This window comes from Lissotriton vulgaris, chromosome 3_1 (assembly GCF_964263255.1).
Source record: "Lissotriton vulgaris chromosome 3_1, aLisVul1.2, whole genome shotgun sequence".
Taxonomy (NCBI): domain Eukaryota; kingdom Metazoa; phylum Chordata; class Amphibia; order Caudata; family Salamandridae; genus Lissotriton; species Lissotriton vulgaris.
The window spans coordinates 523,144,371-523,166,172 of record NC_141689.1 but is presented as its reverse complement, the minus strand read 5'-3'; the positions used below and the strand labels follow the sequence as shown (position 1 = coordinate 523,166,172).

General features: G+C 47.3%; 1 protein-coding gene across 3 annotated transcripts in view; it reads right to left on the bottom strand.

Annotated features, from left to right (window-relative positions):
• FAM169A (family with sequence similarity 169 member A) overlaps positions 1–21,802 on the bottom strand; it is a 369,278-nt gene that overhangs the window by 224,748 nt on the left and 122,728 nt on the right. For all 3 annotated transcript variants that reach the window (XM_086960774.1, XM_086960772.1, XM_086960775.1), the window contains exon 6: positions 9,069–9,248. In XM_086960774.1, the coding sequence (XP_086816900.1) occupies positions 9,069–9,248 (180 nt within the window). The remainder of the gene's footprint in view (positions 1–9,068; positions 9,249–21,802) is intronic.

Below are 21,802 nucleotides of genomic sequence, written 5' to 3'. Positions count from 1 at the left end.
AGTTGGACTTGCTACTCCCCCAATTGTGCTCGCCACTTCTGTCCCTCCCCAATCTATAGCGATGACTTTGCTTACATGGGCATTGACACCCTTAACTGCCCCAGGCAAGCCCAGTCAACCGATGTCGTTTAAATCTCTAGCATTACTGAGGGGGCGTGAGAGTTGTATGTCGGGACTATAAAACCTCCCCCATGCACTCCCACCAAATGCCCCCTGTGTTCATGCTGGTTATTCGGGTTCATCATGTGTCTGTAAAAGAAGCCCAGTGGGAGCATTTTGATACTTAACCCCTTCCATGCTCATGACAAGGTCAACGGTGTTACCTGCGCTGTGCTTATGACGAGTTGACCTTGTCATGAACAATGGGGATCCTGATTCTGCAGCACAGGAGGGGAAAAGCCATTAGCACCCAAGGTGTTAAGCCCCCCCTCATCCTGATGGAGCCCCTTACTCTGAGTGAGCAACTTACGCGCAAGCTGGGGGTCCCTCAAAGTCACAATCACGCAGTCTCCTGGGCAAACTTTCCTGGTACTACCAAACCAAGACACCCTTCTGGCCATCAGGATGTGCCTATGGTCGATATTATTGTACCCTGCGTTCCTACACATCCAGTGTGCTGCCTTGTTAATCAACTTTAAGGTGGATTCTTCTCTATCACTGGTACAGGCTGGAACGCCTGTCAAAACCACAGTGTATGGGCATGAGGTGGGGAGTAGATCTAAAACCGGCAGATCTGTAGTACCCCGGACACTTTGAGTTGACAACTCCCTAGAGTGTTGATGTGTAGTGGCTCTACCCACTATTTTAGTAGGGGCTGTTTGTTGTACTGAGGTATTGCCTGCACTCCCCGCCCTCAAGTCCCCATGTCCCCAAGTAGTGATACTTGTGCTATTTCTATTTCCTCCCGGGGGAACTGGGCATGACACTCTACCACCCACATCCTGTGTGCCTGTGGACTGTTTGTTGGCCCCGTCCCCCTCCCCCCCCCTCACCCGCTGCTACAACAGGTACGACTGGGGATTTGGGAACTTCCAATTCCCCACGAGGGCTAGATACACACCGGCTAGCCTCATTGGCGGGTGCACTAATCTGGGCCAATAGTAACAACAATGTTTCCTCTATTGACCTTCATTTTCCTAGTAAGGGCCCCAAAAGAACAGTTATCAACCTTTCCACTCTTTTCCAGTACTCAAGATCAACCCCAGCCCTGCACTAACACGTTCACCACTATAGGACATTTGATTGGCTACTAAATCTGCTATATCAGGGGACCAAGTTACTTGGGTCTCTGGTCTGGGCTTTTGTTTCTGTTTTTGTGTTAATTTAAAAGACGCCCCACCCCTGGTTTGCTTTGCTGGCGGCTCATCGCTATTTAAGGGCTTTGTGGTGCTGACACTGCAAGGTTTGGGGGCCCTTTCCGTACGTGTGATAACCTCCCCCCGCCTAAGCTTGATATGGTTGCATTAATTGTGGTCGGCGGGATCAGCGTTGTGGTCCCAGCCCCTGCCATAACGAAGAGCCTGAAAAAATATCCCCTACAACGTTCTGGAGAAGACTACTACAAACAGTCTGTGCCTCTATGTTCTTACAACGGGGGTGGTGACGGGGGTGGCAAGACAATGGAGATGGCTCTTTCCCTGTTGTTGTTACTACCAAATGTGGCAGAACACGAATAGTCTGCGTCATTAGGAGATTTAGCCATAGCTAAACCGCCCATAGATGAGCGTCTTTGAGCCACAAGGGTGTCCAGAGAAAGTCTTTTTTCCGTAAGTTGAATCTGATGAACCAACAGTGATTTTGTTCCGATCAAAAAAGCATCCAGAGTGTCCGTAACCCCACCACCTGCCAGAGAGCCCGTCGCCTTTCGCTTACTCATTCTGCGCTCAGTTTACACTTAAACATGTAAGTACCACAAAACAGTACCTTGTTTGTCCACCCTGAGTCCAACTCCGTGATTACCTTGGCGCCAAGATGTCAGGGGGTTGCCCAGCCCTGCCAAGTCCAGTCGCGGACGTGCGCAGACGGGCCTGCCCTTGGCCCGTGCACGTCCCGCGCTGTGGGAGGCCTGGCCGCCTTTTAAACGCCTCCTGGCGCTGCCGATGATGAAAGAGCCATGTACGCCGCGGAGGCTGATGGGGCTTGTAGTTCCCCGGCCCTCTACTGCGTGTAAGTGACAAGTGGCTGGCTGGCCGGATACAGGCTTAGCTCTCAGTTAACCTCTGTTAACATACTCCAATAAACTGGATTCTGATCTTTTGATTGAGTGCAGATCATTTCAATCAGTAAACATCTACATAATCCCTTTGTTTCCACGTTTTATGAAATACAAAATGTCATCGGAGGGTGAAAACACTGACAGTCCATGAATCCACCCTCACATATATAACTTATTATGAGTCCACTAGGTAAGATTTCAATACGTTGCACACAGTAAGAATATTAGCAGGATCAACATTATACGTCTTGATATGACATTTCATTTTCATTCTAAATTCATTTTATTGTATCAATTTTCAATTCATCATTCATCTTTGTTCATGTCATTGGTATGACACATTAATTACATTAAAAGGTCTGAACGCCTAACAAATATTTTCTAAACACAATCTTTCATGATGCCAGAGACAAAAAAATATTTTAAGCAAGTGAAGACAGTCATCTATATCCATAAGGAACAATAAAAATGCAAGGCATGTATGCAAGAAATTAACATAGGTTATAGATTGATGATCGGAACGCCTCAATTTTAGGAAGTATTATCAAGTATTATCAAGCTTCCACTATGAAATATACTGAGAGCCTAACTTGAGGGATAACTGCAGTGTACTTTCTGGTGTCTCTGCACTTGCAAATCACTGTGAACAGTATATTAATTTGCCAGCATAATCTCAGTTTTTTTGGAGTTCAGCTGGAGATGGTTCTCCGCAATCCAGGCAGTAATTTCTGACATCCCAGCTGAAAATGTACTTTCGCTTTGGTCAAATCAGTGTCCACAGAGATTGTAAACTGGGTGTCGTCAGCAGACAAGATTATTTCAAACCCAAAGGCTTTAACCATTTTGGCGAGTGGGGCCACATATATGTTAAAGAGTGTGGGGCTCAAACAAAAACCCTGGGGCACTCCCTGGCCCAAAATCAGAGTGCGAAAACCCAAGATGATAGTTTGGGTTCTATTGGAGAGGAAATTGACACGCCGCTGGTGTGCAGTTCGATGGATTACAATTTACGAAGTAACCTAGGATGGGAGACCGTATCAAATGCTGCAGACAAGCCAAGCAGCATGATCAAGGATGGTACATTAGCATCAAGAGCATCTGATGTGATCAGTAACAGCCACCATAGATATCTCTGTTCTATATGATAGTCTAAAGCCCAATTGAGATGGGTCTAGAATCTCATTCCCCTCTAGGTACTCTGTGAGTTGTCTATTAGTCCTTCCAGTAGTTTGCCTGATAAAGGGAGCATGGTGATTGGGCGGTAGTTGGTAAGGCTGGACGAAGCCAGGCTAGCCTTTTTCTTTAAATTGTCTTGACCTGAGCCCCCTTCCACGGTAATGGCATTTTCCCGGTGTTAACTAAAAGACTGAAAAGGGAGTGGACCGCAGCGGTGAGCTGATTAGCAAGAGCATAAGACCTTAGGAGGGAAAATATCTATGCAAGCACCTTCTGAATTTTCTCGAAAGAGAAAGACCTGAACTTTCCTAAACTACTGGCCTTGTCAGAAAGAGCTGTCTCAGAAAAACTGTTAAAGTTCTGGTAGATGTCTTTAATTTTATCATCAAACTGATTAGCCAGGGTATCACAAAGTGCTTGTGATGCTTGAATTTCTTGTGCATAAGCTCAAGGGTTACAGAAATCATTAAGTACTTTGAAGACTGATAGAGACTCCTGAGGCGGAAGCCGGGAGGGCGAAAGACATTCTTTTAAAATACTCTGTGATACTATGTACTTTTTAAATATTGCTTGACTCTTGCTTCTCCTGAACAGCGGGCCTCGCGCTGCAACGTTTGTTTACATCTAGGTCGCCATTCCTGACGGCGAGGCGAGCCACGAGACACGCCCACCTCGGTTGCCACGCCCCCTCACCAGACCTATAAATAGTGCGCGCAGATCTCTAAGCGCGACACTGATAGAGACTCCTGAGGCGGAAGCCGGGAGGGCGAAAGACATTCTTTTAAAATACTCTGTGATACTATGTACCTTTTAAATATTGCTTGACTCTTGCTTCTCCTGAACAGCGCGCCTCGCGCTGCAACGTTTGTTTACATCTAGGTCGCCATTCCTGACGGCGAGGCGAGCCACGAGACACGCCCACCTCGGTTGGCCACGCCCCCTCACCAGACCTATAAATAGTGCGCGCAGATCTCTAAGCGCGACACTGATAGAGACTCCTGAGGCGGAAGCCGGGAGGGCGAAAGACATTCTTTTAAAATACTCTGTGATACTATGTACCTTTTAAATATTGCTTGACTCTTGCTTCTCCTGAACAGCGCGCCTCGCGCTGCAACGTTTGTTTACATCTAGGTCGCCATTCCTGACGGCGAGGCGAGCCACGAGACACGCCCACCTCGGTTGGCCACGCCCCCTCACCAGACCTATAAATAGTGCGCGCAGATCTCTAAGCGCAACACTGATAGAGACTCCTGAGGCGGAAGCCGGGAGGGCGAAAGACATTCTTTTAAAATACTCTGTGATACTATGTACCTTTTAAATATTGCTTGACTCTTGCTTCTCCTGAACAGCGCGCCTCGCGCTGCAACGTTTGTTTACATCTAGGTCGCCATTCCTGACGGCGAGGCGAGCCACGAGACACGCCCACCCCGGTTGGCCACACCCCCTCCAACGCCCCGACCAACCAACATAAATTATGTGCCTTGGCAGGAAGCGCAGCGGACGAGCGCAGCGGGCGCGACGATTGCGCGCCGAAGGCGCGCTTAAGGCAAGCTCGTCTGCGCTCGTCCGCGACCGTCCGGGGCAAGGGGCATGTCACTCTGCTCGCTTTACCACCTACTCACCTGCCCATCTGCGCTGACTTCGGGGCCCATGGCCGTTATCCGCCTCCATCTGCTCCCACATCTCGTCTCTTGGCTTAGCTCCTCCTGCCCCTTTGACAATACCTCGGCCACAACCTGTGCCCCCGACTCCCTCTAGCGGTAGCGCTTCTCCAGCTGCTTCTAGATCTCTTACGGCTTTCTATCTGAACACTAGGTCTGCAGTTGCCCACGCCCATGAACTGTCGGTCCTGCTGGATCTCCATGCCCCCGACCTTCTTTTCTTAACTGAAACTTGGTTCTGCGACGACTCCCTCCCCACCTTATTGGCTACTCTACCAGCTCCATATTACGCTATCCGTGCCGACCGGCCTAATGGCAAAGCTGGAGGCGGGGTGGCGGTCATCGCTCGAACCGACCTCCCTTTTCAGCCCTTGTCCCTTCCAGATATCGCTACTACGGAGTATTTAGCCATCCGTACCACTTCCATCACGCCCCATCTCACCTGTATTCTCATCTATCGTCCCCCCCAATCTCCCTTATTGTTTCTTCCGGATTTCTTTGAAGTTCTGGCTACTATCACAGTCAACAACTCCTCCATTTTACTTTTGGGTGATTTTAATTTTTGGCCTTCTGACCAAGCCGAATGCCCATCTTCTAAGGAGTTCTCAGACACCCTTTCCTCTCTTAACTTCATTTCCCATATTCACTCTCCCACCCACGTCAAAGGTCACACTCTCGACCAGATCTGGTCCTCTAACTGCCCCGTTGAATCCCTTTCAATCTTACCCTGTACCTGGTCTGACCATCACTTGATTTCCTTTTCTCTTCCCATTCACCCCCCGATCAAGCCCCCACTCCCTAAAAACACCTGGGTTCGAGCATGGGGCCGAGTAGACCCAGATAGTCTATCCTCCATACTCACTTCCTCCGCTCCCCTCCTCCAAGACCTATCTACCAGCTCCCAGGTCACGGCCATTGACCAATGGCTCTCTGCAGGCTGTGATACCATTGCTCCTCTGAAGCGGGTCTCAACCAAACGAGAGAAGGACGCCAACCAGTGGTTTAATCAAGATCTTAAAGCCACTAAACTGGCGGTGCGGCGTGCGGAGCGGGCCTGGAGGAAAAACTACTGCCCCTCCTTACGTTTAGAGTTTATAAACATCCTGACCCTATATAAGAAAAACATCCTTGAGGCAAAAACCATCTACTTTTCCTCCAAAATCCTCGCAGCCGAAAGCAAATCGAAGGAAATCTTTTCGATTGTTCACAATCTAGCGTTTTCGGATAGAACCTCTCTCAAACCCACCCCTTCTCTGGAACTCTGTCACTCCCTAAATAATTTCTTCATTCAAAAAATCGTAACCATTAAAACCAACATTCCCCCTCCTTCCCCTACCTTTGTGGACCCTCAGTGTCCTCCTCCCAAGGACTATCTCACCACCCTCCCACCTCTAACCAAGGAATCAATAACTGCCATAATTCCACTTGTTAAATCTGGGTCCCCGCTAGATCCCTGCCCAGCTCATATCCTCCGTCATATCTTCTCTAGCTGCCCAGATCCCCCCCTCCACCTTCTCAACAGTTCTTTATCCCAGGGTGTGGTACCCAACTCACTTAAATCTGCTGTAATCGTCCCTATATTGAAAAAACCTGGTGCCGATCCCTCAATCCCAGCCAATTTCCGTCCCATCTCCCTCCTACCGTTCCTGGCGAAAGTACTCGAGCGTCACGTCACCTACGCCCTGAGCTCTTTCGTGGAGAAGAACGGGGCTCTTGCCCCCCGCCAGGCCGGGTTTCGCCCCGCACACTCCACGGAGTCCGTAGTGCTTTCGGTCCTTGATAACCTCAGGGAGGGAATGGATATCAACCAACCTCAGGCCCTGGTTCTCCTCGACCTCTCAGCCGCCTTTGACACGGTGGACCACTCCATCTTACTTTCCCGTGTCAGGGCGGCGGGGATCGGGGGTACCGCGTTGGTCTGGTTATCCTCCTTCCTGAGGGACCGCACCCAGGCAGTTCGCCTGGGTGACTTCACCGCGGACTTCCGCGACGTTCAGTGCGGGGTTCCCCAAGGTTCCTCCCTTTCCCCCCTCTTATTCAATCTCTACATCTCCCCTCTTATCTTTTCACTGCAACAAATGGAGGTCACCGTATTTAATTATGCGGACGACCTCCAGCTTGTGTTCAACCTTTCCTCTTCCCCCGACTCTGTCTCCAACTTTCAAACTATCATGATTCACATCCGAGACTGGATGAACCACAACCATCTTAAACTCAACCCAGACAAGACCGAGCTGGTGTTGACGGGTGGTTCATCCAGCCCCTGGTCCCCCATCTTCTGGCCCCCTTCCCTTGGTGCCCCACCTGTTCCCTCTACCTCAGTTAAAACTCTAGGCATCAAGCTCAATTCACAACTCACCCTTCACTCCCAGGTTAGTTCTGTGGTTTCTTCCTCCTTTTTGGCTCTTCGCACTATTCGCAAGGTGTCCCGTTTTTTTTTCATTTGATGCCCTAAAACTTATCACTCTTGCCATGGTCGTATCACGCCTGGATTATGGCAACGCCCTATATGCAGGTATCCCTGCATATAGTCTTCGGCGTTTGCAGCAGATCCAAAACCAGGCGGCGCGCCTGGTGTTCAAACTCCTAAAATCCTCCCATACCACTCCCCTCCTGAAATCTTTACATTGGCTTCCTGTCTGGGCCCGTGTCCAGTTTAAGCTTGCATCTATCACCTTCCAAGCACGACTGGGCACGGCGCCAGCTTTCATCTCCTCGGAGATCATTCCCTATGTTCCATCTAGGGAACTGAGGTCATCTTCCCAATCCCTTCTTACTGTCCCACGGTTTCGAAGAAAGAAATGGGGAGGCTCGAAGTTTGCGACCCTCGCCCCGACTTTTTGGAACTCTCTGCCTGCAGAGCTCAGAGCTTCAACCTCATACCTGTTATTCCGGAAACAACTCAAGGCATACCTTTTCGCCAAATTCTTTAATTAATACTTTAGTTTCTCATTTTTCCCCTACCCCGGGATTTCTGCTCTGACCTCTTTCAGTTTTTAGCGCCAAGAAACCGCTGGTGTACGTGCGCTGTATAAATAATTTTAAATAGAAAAATAGAAATAGAAGAGTGTTTTAGACACATTTCCCTCTTGGTCGATTTGATTGGAGAAGAAGATTTTCCAGGTCGTTTGTATATTGCAATGGTACAATTGTAAGGCTGCTCTATAAGTTTCCTTTTCGCTCATGGTGTTGGAGCGCCACCACCGTCTTTCTAACTTTTTACAGGATGCTTTTTCTGTCCTTAACTTGGAGATATACCCAGGCGAATGGACACCCTATTTGAGATGGGAGGATAGTTTAAGGGGGGCGGTATTATCCAAGGCCGTTTTTAACACTGTTTGGCAATCGGCAGGTGCTTGATCAACATCTGTCTCTGCTTGGATGGCGGCATACTCAAACTCCCGAGAAAAAGAGTCTGGGGTGATCTTCCACCAGTATGAGGATACTTTTTTTATGAACATTAGGCATTCTCTCCGTCCTTATAATGCTCTAGAAACCCTGTTTCCAGTGCATATTTAACCTAATGTTTGCACTATGCCCCAATATTTGCATAAAACTGCTTTTTAACAGGTTTCGTCTGTATGCCTTTTATGAGAGAATGGCACTTACGGTCAAAAACATGCTGCAGACTTACGACTTGATATGTATAACTTTGGTGCTAGTGCTGGTGCAAAAGTGGGAGTTATTTGTCCGAGTGCAACTGAACGGGAAGACACGCTCCTTCATCAAGATCCTGACTTTGGTATTTCATTAGTGGCAAGCTCAATGTAATGTCTTCACACTGCCATTAAAGTATTTGACACATGATCAAAACTAGACATCTTTTTTGTAGTTTCATACCATACAGGAACCTCTCTCAAGTGTGACATTTTTAGTTTTCTCCAGCAGAATTTGATTGACAAAACTCACTGAATTCATATAATAAGCAACAGGTCCTGAATAATAAGGACACATTTTGCTTTATAATCAATATACATTTCCTTATGTGATGAATTGCTTGAAAGGTGATTCCATACCTGCGTAAGTAGAAGATGAAATTGGATATCGTAAACCAAGTGCATCTTCTGAGAAAGAATCCACAAAATCCTCTAACATCAGGAGTCCAAAATCTTTCTCACAATGCCTCCTTCTCACATACATGGTGTCCAGCACTGGAAGCTGGTATCTTTGTGTAAGATAAGAGTTGCATATACTTCCTGTGGTTATGATTGAAAAGAAAGATACACATGCATTAGTAGTCAATCTCAGATTATATATTGCCATTCTGTCAGTCAGTAAACAGGCTTGAAAGCAGAGATTTCATCTCCTGATCTACTTGAGGTAAATATACGAAACTGTAAGCATCTTCACTCTGTGCTGTTATTATTGATGCACAGGTACTTGTAGAGGCACACTTAGCTAAGGAACAGTAAGCCAGATACACTGGATGAAAATTATACAGCTACAGAGGAAAGCCATGGCTTGGATTAATAACTCACAATGCCATGCCTGGCGCCAAAGTCACTAGAACACAATCATTTTTTCATGGATAAAATCCCCAGCTTCAATTCTCAGTCTTCTACTGTGATAGAAAATGTATGCACTTAACACAGACATATGTTTGATTTTGTACTAACTTAAAAACAATTCACTGAGTATTGAAAAAAAGTATTATCAAACACACAAAAGACGATGGGAGGAATGCTTGCAATTTGTCTAACCCCCTCTAGTTGCTCGGGGTAGCAGTCCAACCCATTTCTTTTTTGCCCACCATGCCACCTGAGTTTGGATCGTGCTATATGTCAATCAGTCTTGACACTGCTTGAGTGGGAACAGTCCAGCCCGAACAGCCATGTCAAGACCGACCTGAACTGGAACACAAGCAAACCATTATTTGTTACGAATAAATAAGAGCTACTCTGCCAGATTGGTGTTTTCCTACTACCTGGAAGTAAATTAGCCTATGTTCAATATCAGACTTCGATTCTGGACCTTTGTGTAGAGTGCTAAACACATCTACTGCTCTTTGACCTAATAAAAGTCCAGTTCTTCTTAATTCTACACTACGTCTTAGCAGCAAGATTCCACCATTCTTTATCCCTCCACTGGGCCACTGTGGCTCTCCTAATATTGCACAACCTTGGACTCTGGTACCTGTGTACCGCTTACGAAGCCAAAGTACACACCACCTGATTTTAAGGCCAGTCATGCAGTGGCGGCCAACACAAGTAAGAATGGTGTGCGGGGAGGGGGTCGGCGAAGTCGACAGACGATGGGAAAAGTAAAATGATTTAAAAAAATAAATAAAATCACTTACCTGGCACTCGGTGATCGACTTCCCAACGCCTGTCCCGCCTCACCATTCTTACCTGTGCCTGCTGCCACTGCAGTCATGCACATGCACCCAGTAACACCGGGGCACGCCAGCACACATACACCATTTACCTATAATTCTAGCCTTTATCCTCTCCAGATTTCTTGTGGGGGTCGTCTACATTCCATTGTTCTGTGATCTGACAGCTTAGTTCACAGAAGTAAGAGGCACACATTCCACATATCGTAGACCATTTCTAGTGCTTCTCCTGCCCCATGTCTTGCCAACCGTCTTAATCCCCCCTGTTGTTTAATTATTTGTCCACCATAAGCGTGGAAGGGTATACTCAGACGTGAGTCCCTAGCTCATTGCACCATCAGGATTCAAGCAAGCCGGGCCGAAGACGGCTGAAATGCCAGAAACCGGTCCCCAGTAGCTTGTTTCCTTCCCAGTGAAAGAATTGGCTTGGTAGTTTGGTTTGCCCTGTTCCCATGATACACTGGGCCAGGGACAGACTAATTTGCATATAGCCAGGTTCTGAGCTGGGATGGTGCAGTGAGCTAAAAAACGGTGTTGGATTAAGCCCTGATCTCTTGACTGGGTGAGAGTATTCTGCTTAATTCAGAAACTCTGTCCATCACCACACCCTGTTGTTTAATTAACCGTCTTAATTCAACACAATACAAGACCAGTGCTTTTTGAAGGTTTTCACCACAATATGGCACATCTGACACTGGGTTCCCAAAGTATGGTCGGGCCCACGTTATGGAACAAACTCCCCTTGGCGCTCAGGCAATGCCCGGAACATCTGCTGTTCAGGAAAAAGCTTAAAACGTTCCTGTTTCAATACTAACTCTTCGTAAATGTTCTTCCTGATTGTGCTTGTGGTGTTCTTAGGTCGCAGAGATACTCCTTCGGGAGTCGATTCGAGCGCGATATAAACTCGCAAATAAATAAATAAATATGTCTCAGAAGAACAAGTTACTTACCTTCGGTAATGCCTTATCTGGTAAGACTCTATCTAGCTGCAGATTCCTTACCATAGAATTATCTTAAAGGGGAGAGGTGTGGCGCCGCAGCCAGGGGGAATGACGCTGGACGCTGGGGATCACGCTTTGATCCCCGGCGGCAGGGGTCTGCCCAGCACCTTGTGACTTTGGGCAATAGCTCGCTTAATCTTCCCAACAGCCCCCAGCGCCAAGATACCCCTTCGGGGGTGATGCGTGCGCTATACAAGTACTGGATTTATTTATGTATTTATCCCAAGGTGTCAGACTGGATACCGACATTTTTTGTGAGCAGTACCCCTGCACACCGGTAGGTGGTGTCATTTAGCTCCGCGTGGCATCTTCGACTCCAGAAATGGGATTCGTGGTGCCTACATTGGGGCCACCCGGGCATGCCGGCCTCAGCTACATTTCATGATTTTCCGCACCAGAAGCGCGGAGTCACAGTGTACACTGTTTATGTGTATGTTTAATAAAGTGCATGGCTACCCAAAGCCTTCTCCGCACTGGTGAGTACTGTGCTGAGAGTAGGGCCTCTGATACATTAACGGGGAAACAGCCATGTCTTAATTTTCTTCCTGAAGGAAAGTTCATTGTACAGTGCTCTGAGACTGAGGGGAAGATCGTTCCACAACTTCTGTACTACATGTGCAAACGATCTTCCTCCACATCTCATCCTCTTTAACCTGGTTGTACTGAGGAAATGAAGATGCGAGGATCTCAGGTGTGTAGTTAGAACATAAATGGTTATCAACTCTCTGAGCTTTACTGGGCTCTTTGGTATTTATGGCCCTTGGAGCAATACAGAGGGATTTAAACCTAATCCTTGCCTCAATTGGGAGCTAATGCAACTGTTTGAGGGGTTCTCTTGCGGAGATATAGTTAGGAACCATTAGAAGGAGCCTTGCTGCTCATTTTGCACAGTCTGAAATCTCTTTATTACGTATTTGGGTGCGCCCACATAAAGTGAGTTTCCATAATCCAATTGGGAAACTATGAGGGATTGAATGACAGTTTTCCTTAGATGCTCTGGGATCAATAACAGTATCTTCCTGAGCATCCGGAGTAAAGAGCAACAGATGGCAGACAACTTATTTGCTTGGTGGTCCACTGCTAGCAAATTGTCCAACCAGAATCCCAATTTTTTTAACACAGGTTGGGAACAAGGGGGGGGTGGGGCATGTCAATACATCAAAGGTCTGTGTATGGACTGGTTTTCAAGGATCATTAATTTCGTCTTATCATTCAGCTTTAGGTGGCAGCTTGACATCCTGTGGCGCAGAGAATCCAAACAGGGTGCCACATGTTTATTTCCTGGATTAGGGCCTTCTGTAAGAGAAACAACCAGATGGGTCTCATCTGCATAGGAGACTGTTGACAGGTTAAAGTCCTGCACTAAGGTGGCGCACATACATATTGAACAACATGGGGCTGAGAGATGATCCCTGAGGGACACCACAAATCGTTGGAAAGCAGTCAGAGAGGCAGTCGTTGTCCATGACTTGGTAGGATCTGTTTTCCAGATACGAGGTGAGCCAATCTAATGTTATTCCCTGAATTCACACCTTGCAAAGTTTATCTTTTAGGATCTTGTCAGCCACTGTGTAGAATGCCGCACTTAAATCCAGCGGTAGTATGGCAGCTGAGCCTCCATTATCCAGTATAGCTTTGAGCTCCTCTGTGACCACCAGAAGTGCTGCTTCCGTGCTATGGTGGGTATAGAAGCCCATCTGAGTTGGATGAAGAATGTTGTTATTTTCCAGAAAGTTTGCTAATGCCTGATTGACATGTTTCTCTAGTACTTTACCTAGAAAAAGGAGTAATGAGATGAGTGGTAAGTTGGCAAGGATTTCTGGATCTAGCCGAGGTTTTTTCAATAGTGGGCTAATTACTGCATGCTTCCATTGCTTAAGGACCAAGCCGACCATGCCACAAATTTGCCCACAACGGCAGTCGCATATCTTCTTGGTGGAGGGACGCCTGGCTGCCAGAACTACATTGCAGACTTTGGGAGGAAGGTCAAAAGTTGTCAACTGTTGCAGCTCAATCGCCATGCAAGAAGGTGGAGGGTGGACAGGTTCGGGTGGAAAACCTTTCCCTGCTGCTATGACAGAAGAACCTCCCGAAGGGTCACCATGATCAGATGACCGATGACCATGCTCAGCAGCTCAGGATACCGGACTCTTCGTGTCCAATCCAAGGCCAAAAGAATGATTTGCATCCAGTCGTTACTGATCTTCTTGAGAACTCTGGGCAGGAATGGTATGTGTTGAAAGGCGTCCAGGAGGCCTGAGCAATACTTGAGACTAAAAGCGTATCCGAGAGAGAGCCACCTTGGAAACTCCAGCACACAGAAACGCTGACATTGCGCGTTCTCGTCGGTGGCAAACAGATCTAATCAATGTTCTCTCCACTGATGAAAGAGACCTTGCACTACCTCCGGAAACGATGAGACACCATTTGTGATCCGCGAAGCATCTTCAGATGAGTTCGTCCTCTCTGGCATTCAGAGAACCTGCCAGATTGTGAACCTGTGAAATGCACTGCTGTTCCAGCCATGTCCAGAGACGTAGTGCCTCTTGACAAAGGGTCCACAATCCCACACTTCCCTTCTTGCAGAAGTACCACAAGCCGATGGTGTTGTTCGTGATCACTTGCACTAGCCTACCCTGGTTGGAGGGGAGAGAGGCTTTAAATTCCAGATGGATTTCTCAAAGCGCTAATAGGTTGATGTGGAGTCCTGATTCCACTGGAGACCAGAGACCTCTGATCTTCACCTCTCCCAGATGGCCGCTCAGCCCAGGATTGATGCATCTGTCACTACTGTGAGTTCTGGTTGGGGAACGGAGAGGAGTCAACCGATGACCCAATTGCGGTTCATTAACCATCACTGCAGGTCTTTTCAGTTTCCTCCGAGATCTGGACCATGTTGGAGAGATATCCCCGGTGCTGCGCCAACTTGAACTTCAGGTCTCACTGCACAGGTTGCATATTCCTAAGGGCATGTGTCACCAACAGGTTGCAGGAGGTCATGAGACCAAGCAGCCTCAGTCAGTCTCATTGAAATCCGGGCTAGAGGCTGAAACATTGGTATCACAGCCTGAATATCCTGGACTCGCCATGCAGGAGGATAGACCCAAAAGTGCACCATGTCCAGAACAGCTCCAATTAAAGGGAGCATCTCAGCGGGAGTAAGGTGTGACCATGACACGCTGATAGTGAACCCCAGTGAATGCAGGAGGTCAGCCCTAGTCTGGAGGTGGGAGACGACAGCCTGGGGCAAACCCACCTTCAACAGGCAGTCGAGCTAGGGGAAGACTGGCACCATTGATCTCCGCAGATGAGCTGCAACTACCGTCATCAATAGGGAGCACAGCAAACTGAACCGCAAGTAACGCCTGTGGGCAGGCAGGGCTGGAATGTGGACTTATGCGTTCTGCAAGTCCAATGCTACCATTCTTTCTCCTGGGTCCTGGGCAGACATGACCTGAGCTAGAGGGAGCGTTTTGAACAACTCCTTCTTGAGAAAGAAGTTGAGAGAGCGCAGGCCTAAGAAAGAACAAAGGCCACCGTCCTTCTTGAGCACCAGAAAGTAGCAGGAATGACAACCACGACCCACTTCTGGAGTTGGCACCCTCTCTATGGCCCCTTTGGCCAAAAGAGCCGTCACCTCTTGGTGGAGAAGAGATAGGTGGTCCTCTGCCAGCCTGTCAAATGTAGGTTGCTTAGAGGGAGGGTTAGTCATGAAGGGGAGGGAGTAGCCCCTTCAGACAGACTGCCAGCCGAGGCGGTCATGGCTAATCCTGCCACTCAATGGGTGGCCATGATGGTAACCAGGCAGACTAGGAGGGCTTGAAGGCTGCGGCTGTTGGTGGGTTTGTGGACTGACCCAACCTCTGTCCACCTGACCCACGGGGCCAGTGGGAGCTGTGTCCGCAGCCATGCAGAGGCTGATAAGCTTGTGCACTACAGTGGCTGGATGGGTAGGACATGGCTGTATGCCCCTTCTGTGGGCATTTACATGAGCGATGTCTAGACAGCCGCAGAAAAAACAGTAGTCCTCAACAAGGCATGGGGTTTCAGAGCCCCTGTCAACGAAACTGCTCTGCCTAGTGAGTCTGTGGTGTCTAGTCCACAGCGAATGGGGAACTTAGCTGCGTCTCTCCGATCAGCAACAGCCTGGGAGAGCACAGCCTGGGCCTCCTCCCGAACCGTTGGCAGCACCTGCGCGACCGTGTCCCACAAACCTTTGGAGTAGCAGCCCAAAAAGCATGCAGTGTTCACTGACCGCAATGCCAAGCTGACAGAAGAAAACATTTTCTTACCGAAATTATCAAGCTTCTTGGATTCGTGATCCAGCAGGGCCGTAGGGAATGCGCCAGGGTTCACAAGTGAAGTGGAGTCTTGGACCACAAAGCTCTCAGGGGCGGGGCCCCTGGGCTGAGCTTGGACCAAGTCTCAAGCAGGACGTCAGTAAGCAGAAAGGGAGGAGCGGTTCGGACACTCCTGACTTCAGCAACCCTAGCACCACCATCACAAATGAAGCCTCTACTCTTTAGTCATGTTAGGGGGAGAAAGCATATCAGCATCTGGAGAGGTGTCCAGTCAACTGGCTTCACCCAGATCCTCACATCAGGCTTCACCAGTCCATAGAGTCTTCATAAGAGGGAGCTTCATTTGTGATGGTGGTGTGGAGGGCTGCTGAGGTCCTGAACCTTGTTTGCCCTTGGTGGCAGTCAAGACTAACGTCTTGACAGAAGTGCTTTAGCCAGGGTGTATCCCCATCAGAACTGCTCCTCCTTTTTAACTTACTGACGTCCTGCTTGGGACTTGGTCCATGCCCAACACAGGGAATGCTATGAACTGGACTATTGCCCTCCGCGACCACCCCGCTCCAGGAGACCTAAACTTCCTCACGCAACATCCCACCCCGAAGACCGAGGTGGTCCAAGACTCGACTTCACATGTAATCCCCTGGCGCATTCCCTATGGCCCGTCGGGCTGGAAATCCAAGAAGCGGGATAATTTTGGTAAGAAAATGTTTTATTACGCCAGATTGGCATTGAGGTTGGTGAACACCACATGCCTTTTGGGCCACTACTTCCACGGTCTGTGTGACGAGGTTGAGCAGTTGGTGCCAACGGTTCCTGAAGAGACCCAGGTTGTGCTCTATCAAACTGTTGCTGATGGGAGGGACACAATTAAGTTTACCATTCGCTGTGGACTAGACACCACATACTCACTAGGCAGAGTGGTTTCATCGACAGGGACTCTGAGACTCCACGCCTTGTTGAGTACAAGTGAACTTGCTAGCTGGCGTAAACCCTTTAATGTAGACTATTCAATTGGTGGATAAGGGAAATAGTTCTGTACAGTTTTCAACACCACCGTGGCAGGCAGTGCATACAGATGGCTATTTGTTACTTTCACAATGTGAAGATACTTTCTTCAGAAAGTAAGAAATCTATAATTTTTCTACTAATTATAAGATTGTTTAGCCAGTAGTTGGAGAAAAGACCTGTTTTAGACACTCAAAACCATTAACATATTTGAGCATATTCCACATTGAGAGATCTTAACACTCATGTTTTTAACTGATTCAAGGGTAGGAACTGTATCCCCCAAAAAGATAGATTTTTTGACATGGACCACTATCAGTATAAAGGTTTCTATTGTAACTCTCCAGAAAGGGGTAATTGAGGAGGCTACTAAATGGGAAGGGGCATTGCCAGAGGGTTCTACTAAACTCTCCCTTGCCATCAAAGTTTAGGTATGCCAGAAATGGCAGCAGGTGAGTTGAAAACGTCCTTCCTCTTACTCTTCCTCAAACATCTTGTGCCATTGCCAAGTGATCTCCAACTGGAAGAGTGTCAGGGCTGAAAACAAGAGTAAAAGTGTTATCATATGCGGTCAGTGAATGGTACGGGTTAGAATCTGTAACGTTTCCCATCCAAATGTCCTTTACAGTAAAAGTACATCTCTATGGTGTGAAACTGTGCATGTAACAGGAAGGGCTCCAGACACTGTTTCAACAAGGGCATCCAGTAATATATCTGCTAACTTTAAACAGTTCGTCGTGTGCAACCATTTCAAGATAAAGAGCATCTCATGCTCGCCCAGGATTTTTTTTAGGACAACAGTTTATTAAAGCTGATTCTGTGGATCTTTTAAAAAAATCCAGAGACCCCACTCTGAGTCATTATTGGAAGCTAGAGACCCAAGCCTAACCAATTTCTTTGATTTGAACCTCAAAGCAATACACAAAAATACACAACAAGTATACACCAAACAAATGCTCAAATATGGAAATATTTTGTTTAATTCACAATAAAATATAGAAACGGATTTCCCATTTTTAACTTTGCTTCCTTTATTTGTATATGCTTAAATCATTTTAGTGTATGAATTTCAGTATTTAGTTTTGTAAAACAGCCATGGACCTCCAGCGTAAGCCTAGCAGATCTCAAGGGGTCCTCGGTACACAGGTTAAAAAACACTGAAATACAGGACGAATATATCTTTGCTCCTGAACTTTTTTCAACTCGACACTAGGTGCTCAATGTATTTATGTATAATAGCACTATATTCACTTTCTTGAACCAGATGTCAACCTTCAGAATGTTTCATTGTTTATAACTATTTTCAAGCTATAGCATCCAGTTTTGATGCAACTTTTGGTGCGCTGTATTAACAAGGTAAAACTGATAGGCATTGTTGGTATATAATTTTGAGCTCGTTTGGCAAGAGGTAGTTCCAAGAGTATGCAGTGGCTTTTGGGATGGGGTGCAGTTGTTCAACTTGTCCCCGGTAGCTTGTATCCTTTCTGGTGAAGAATTGGCTTGGTAGTTTAGTCTGCCCTGTTCCCATGATGCACTGGGCCAGGGACAGACTGATTTGCATATAGCCAGGTTCTGAGCTGGGATGGGGCAGTGAGATAAATAACGGTGATGGATCAAGCCCTGATCTTTGGACTGGGTAAGAGTGGTCTGTTTAACTCAGACACTCTGTTCATCACCACCCCTCTTTTTGTAAATCGTTTTTGGCCACTATAGGTGTGGCAGGGTATACTCAGACATGAGTCCCTTTCTCACTGCTCCATCAGGATTCAAGCAAGCCGGGCCGAAGAAGGCTGAAATGCCAGAAACCGGTCCCCGGTAGCTTGTATCCTTTCTGGTGAAGAATTGGCTTGGTAGTTTAGTCTGCCCTGTTCCCATGATGCACTGGGCCAGGGACAGACTGATTTGCATATAGCCAGGTTCTGAGCTGGGATGGGGCAGTGAGATAAATAACGGTGATGGATCAAGCCCTGATCTTTGGACTGGGTAAGAGTGGTCTGTTTAACTCAGACACTCTGTTCATCACCACCCCCCTTTTTGTAAATCGTTTTTGGCCACTATAGGTGTGGCAGGGTATACTCAGACATGAGTCCCTTTCTCACTGCTCCATCAGGATTCAAGCAAGCCGGGCCGAAGAAGGCTGAAATGCCAGAAACCGGTCCCCGGTAGCTTGTATCCTTTCTGGTGAAGAATTGGCTTGGTAGTTTAGTCTGCCCTGTTCCCATGATGCACTGGGCCAGGGACAGACTGATTTGCATATAGCCAGGTTCTGAGCTGGGATGGGGCAGTGAGATAAATAACGGTGATGGATCAAGCCCTGATCTTTGGACTGGGTAAGAGTGGTCTGTTTAACTCAGACACTCTGTTCATCACCACCCCCCTTTTTGTAAATCGTTTTTGGCCACTATAGGTGTGGCAGGGTATACTCAGACATGAGTCTCTTTCTCACTGCTCCATCAGGATTCAAGCAAGCCGGGCCGAAGAAGGCTGAAATGCCAGAAACCGGTCCCCGGTAGCTTGTATCCTTTCTGGTGAAGAATTGGCTTGGTAGTTTAGTCTGCCCTGTTCCCATGATGCACTGGGCCAGGGACAGACTGATTTGCATATAGCCAGGTTCTGAGCTGGGATGGGGCAGTGAGATAAATAACGGTGATGGATCAAGCCCTGATCTTTGGACTGGGTAAGAGTGGTCTGTTTAACTCAGACACTCTGTTCATCACCACCCCCCTTTTTGTAAATCGTTTTTGGCCACTATAGGTGTGGCAGGGTATACTCAGACATGAGTCCCTTTCTCACTGCTCCATCAGGATTCAAGCAAGCCGGGCCGAAGAAGGCTGAAATGCCAGAAACCGGTCCCCGGTAGCTTGTATCCTTTCTGGTGAAGAATTGGCTTGGTAGTTTAGTCTGCCCTGTTCCCATGATGCACTGGGCCAGGGACAGACTGATTTGCATATAGCCAGGTTCTGAGCTGGGATGGGGCAGTGAGATAAATAACGGTGATGGATCAAGCCCTGATCTTTGGACTGGGTAAGAGTGGTCTGTTTAACTCAGACACTCTGTTCATCACCACCCCCCTTTTTGTAAATCGTTGTTCAACTTGTGTCAATGACTTCTGGTAGACTAGGCAATTGGGCTTTGAAGATGTGTATTATTGTAGTCTTTGTAAAGTGCCTTAACATGGACATTTTACAAGAGGTACCTCATAACAGTCATAATCATATAAATTCCATGAATGTGTATTTAAGTTTATGCTTCAGGATGAGGGGTGAGATTGTGACAGAATGTACTTCTGTCAGAGGTAGACAAACCATCGAAAGATCTAGCCAGGCTTAAGCTGAGTACCTGACTCTAGTCCGGCTCGAGGTCCTCTTAGAGCCTCGAGCCAAAAAAGAGCCAAGCTTTTTAGTTGATTCTGCCTGTCATCCATGCTCTAACCTTATGATCAATGAGTAAAACTGTAAGCATTCACATCTGAGGCAAAAAGGGGAGATAAATAGATACCGATTTCGTGAGTGATCGGTACAAAGTAAAACCAGTAAACCTGGAATTAAACCTAACTTCCAGCTTAATCATTTGTATGATTTTAGGAAAATATTTTATTTCACTGATCCTCCTTTTACTTTATTATCACATATGAAAGCATCTTCAAATTTGTGATTTCAGAATACAAGTTGTACAAAAAAATATTGTGTTTGATTTAATAGACTATAATGTTGCCATATCTATAGGAATCTGGGCTGCATACAGGGTGCACATGACAACTGACTTGCTTCTAAGGTCACTTATGGCATTTTACGTGATGCTTCCCGCATGGTTTACATGGAAACGATTTTCAGGGCTTGAATCAAGCATGGGATCTTAGAGCCAAGTCATACCCTGAGCTGGGATCTGGCTCGCCGCATCCTGTTCATTTGCTGGATCGCCCACCTCTACTTCTGTCCCTGAAGATCCTGGGACAAAGTGTGATAAAAACAAACTACTGTGGAGGAGTAAAGTTGGTGGACTGAGCGGACATCGGTCCAGCGAGTTCCCCACACAAGAATCACTGAAACTGTTGCCCACTATGACACAATTATTTTTTTACTTGCATCAGCTCACTCTACCCAAAGGGATGACCATTCACTAACTCCCAGCCTTGATCATAGGGATCCGTACCCCAAACAGGCAAATTTGCAATCTATGGACAGAGAACCAGAGCCAACAAGATGGCTGGTGGCCTTGAGGCGCAGCAGTAAAAGAATGTAGGAGTGGACTGGCATGACTGCGGTGGAGGAACGATGGCCCGCTTGTGATTGCCCCCAGAAGGCGGGGAAGGCAGTAAGAAGCTGGAGTCTCCACCACTCTGGAAAGGTATGTGCTGAGAGAAACTCTGAGTCTATTCGGCAGGGGAGTGCTTGTGAGACTGCAGTAGCGCAGGGTAAGGCACAGGGAGAGGCTGAACTGTTTCTAAGGACTACACTGCATGATGCAAAATATAGCCCCTAAACATCAAGCCGTAACTGGAGGATAGAGGTGCGGATTCATGAAGGGCAGCAGGATCAGCCTATGCTATGAAGCGCATCTTCAACTCCAGGTGACACTGTCTAGGCCTCAAAGGGGGAGACTTACAATTTCGCTCAGAAAAGCTAAAGACTCCTACCGATAGAAGAATGTGAGGGGGATCAGTGTACTCGCAATGTCTGTCCCAACTACCTTATAGCCATCCTCCAGTTCTCTCTAGCTCTCCAGTAGCGGCACTGTCAGTCTAGACTGGTACCCAAACATGAGGCACAAAGCTTTCACAGAATGCCCATGTTTATTTGCTAAACTCATCACCACTGTCCCAACTACTTGCAGCCATTCCACTACTTGCCTTATCTCTCAGTATGGTAGTGACACATTCAATCCAAACTGATTCCTAGAAAAAGTCTAAATGATGCCAGGATTTCTGTGCAATTAAGTTACCTACAATGCACATTTGCTTTCAGTGATATGGTAGGTTGCAGGAGGCTAGTGTTCATAGAAGTTGTAACAAGGCAAGCTTCTTTCTGAGTCTGCACAATTGTTTGTAAATTTTCTGGTAACCTGCTTCACATAAGATGTGAAGTCGCTCAATTCTGGGAAGAACCAGATTC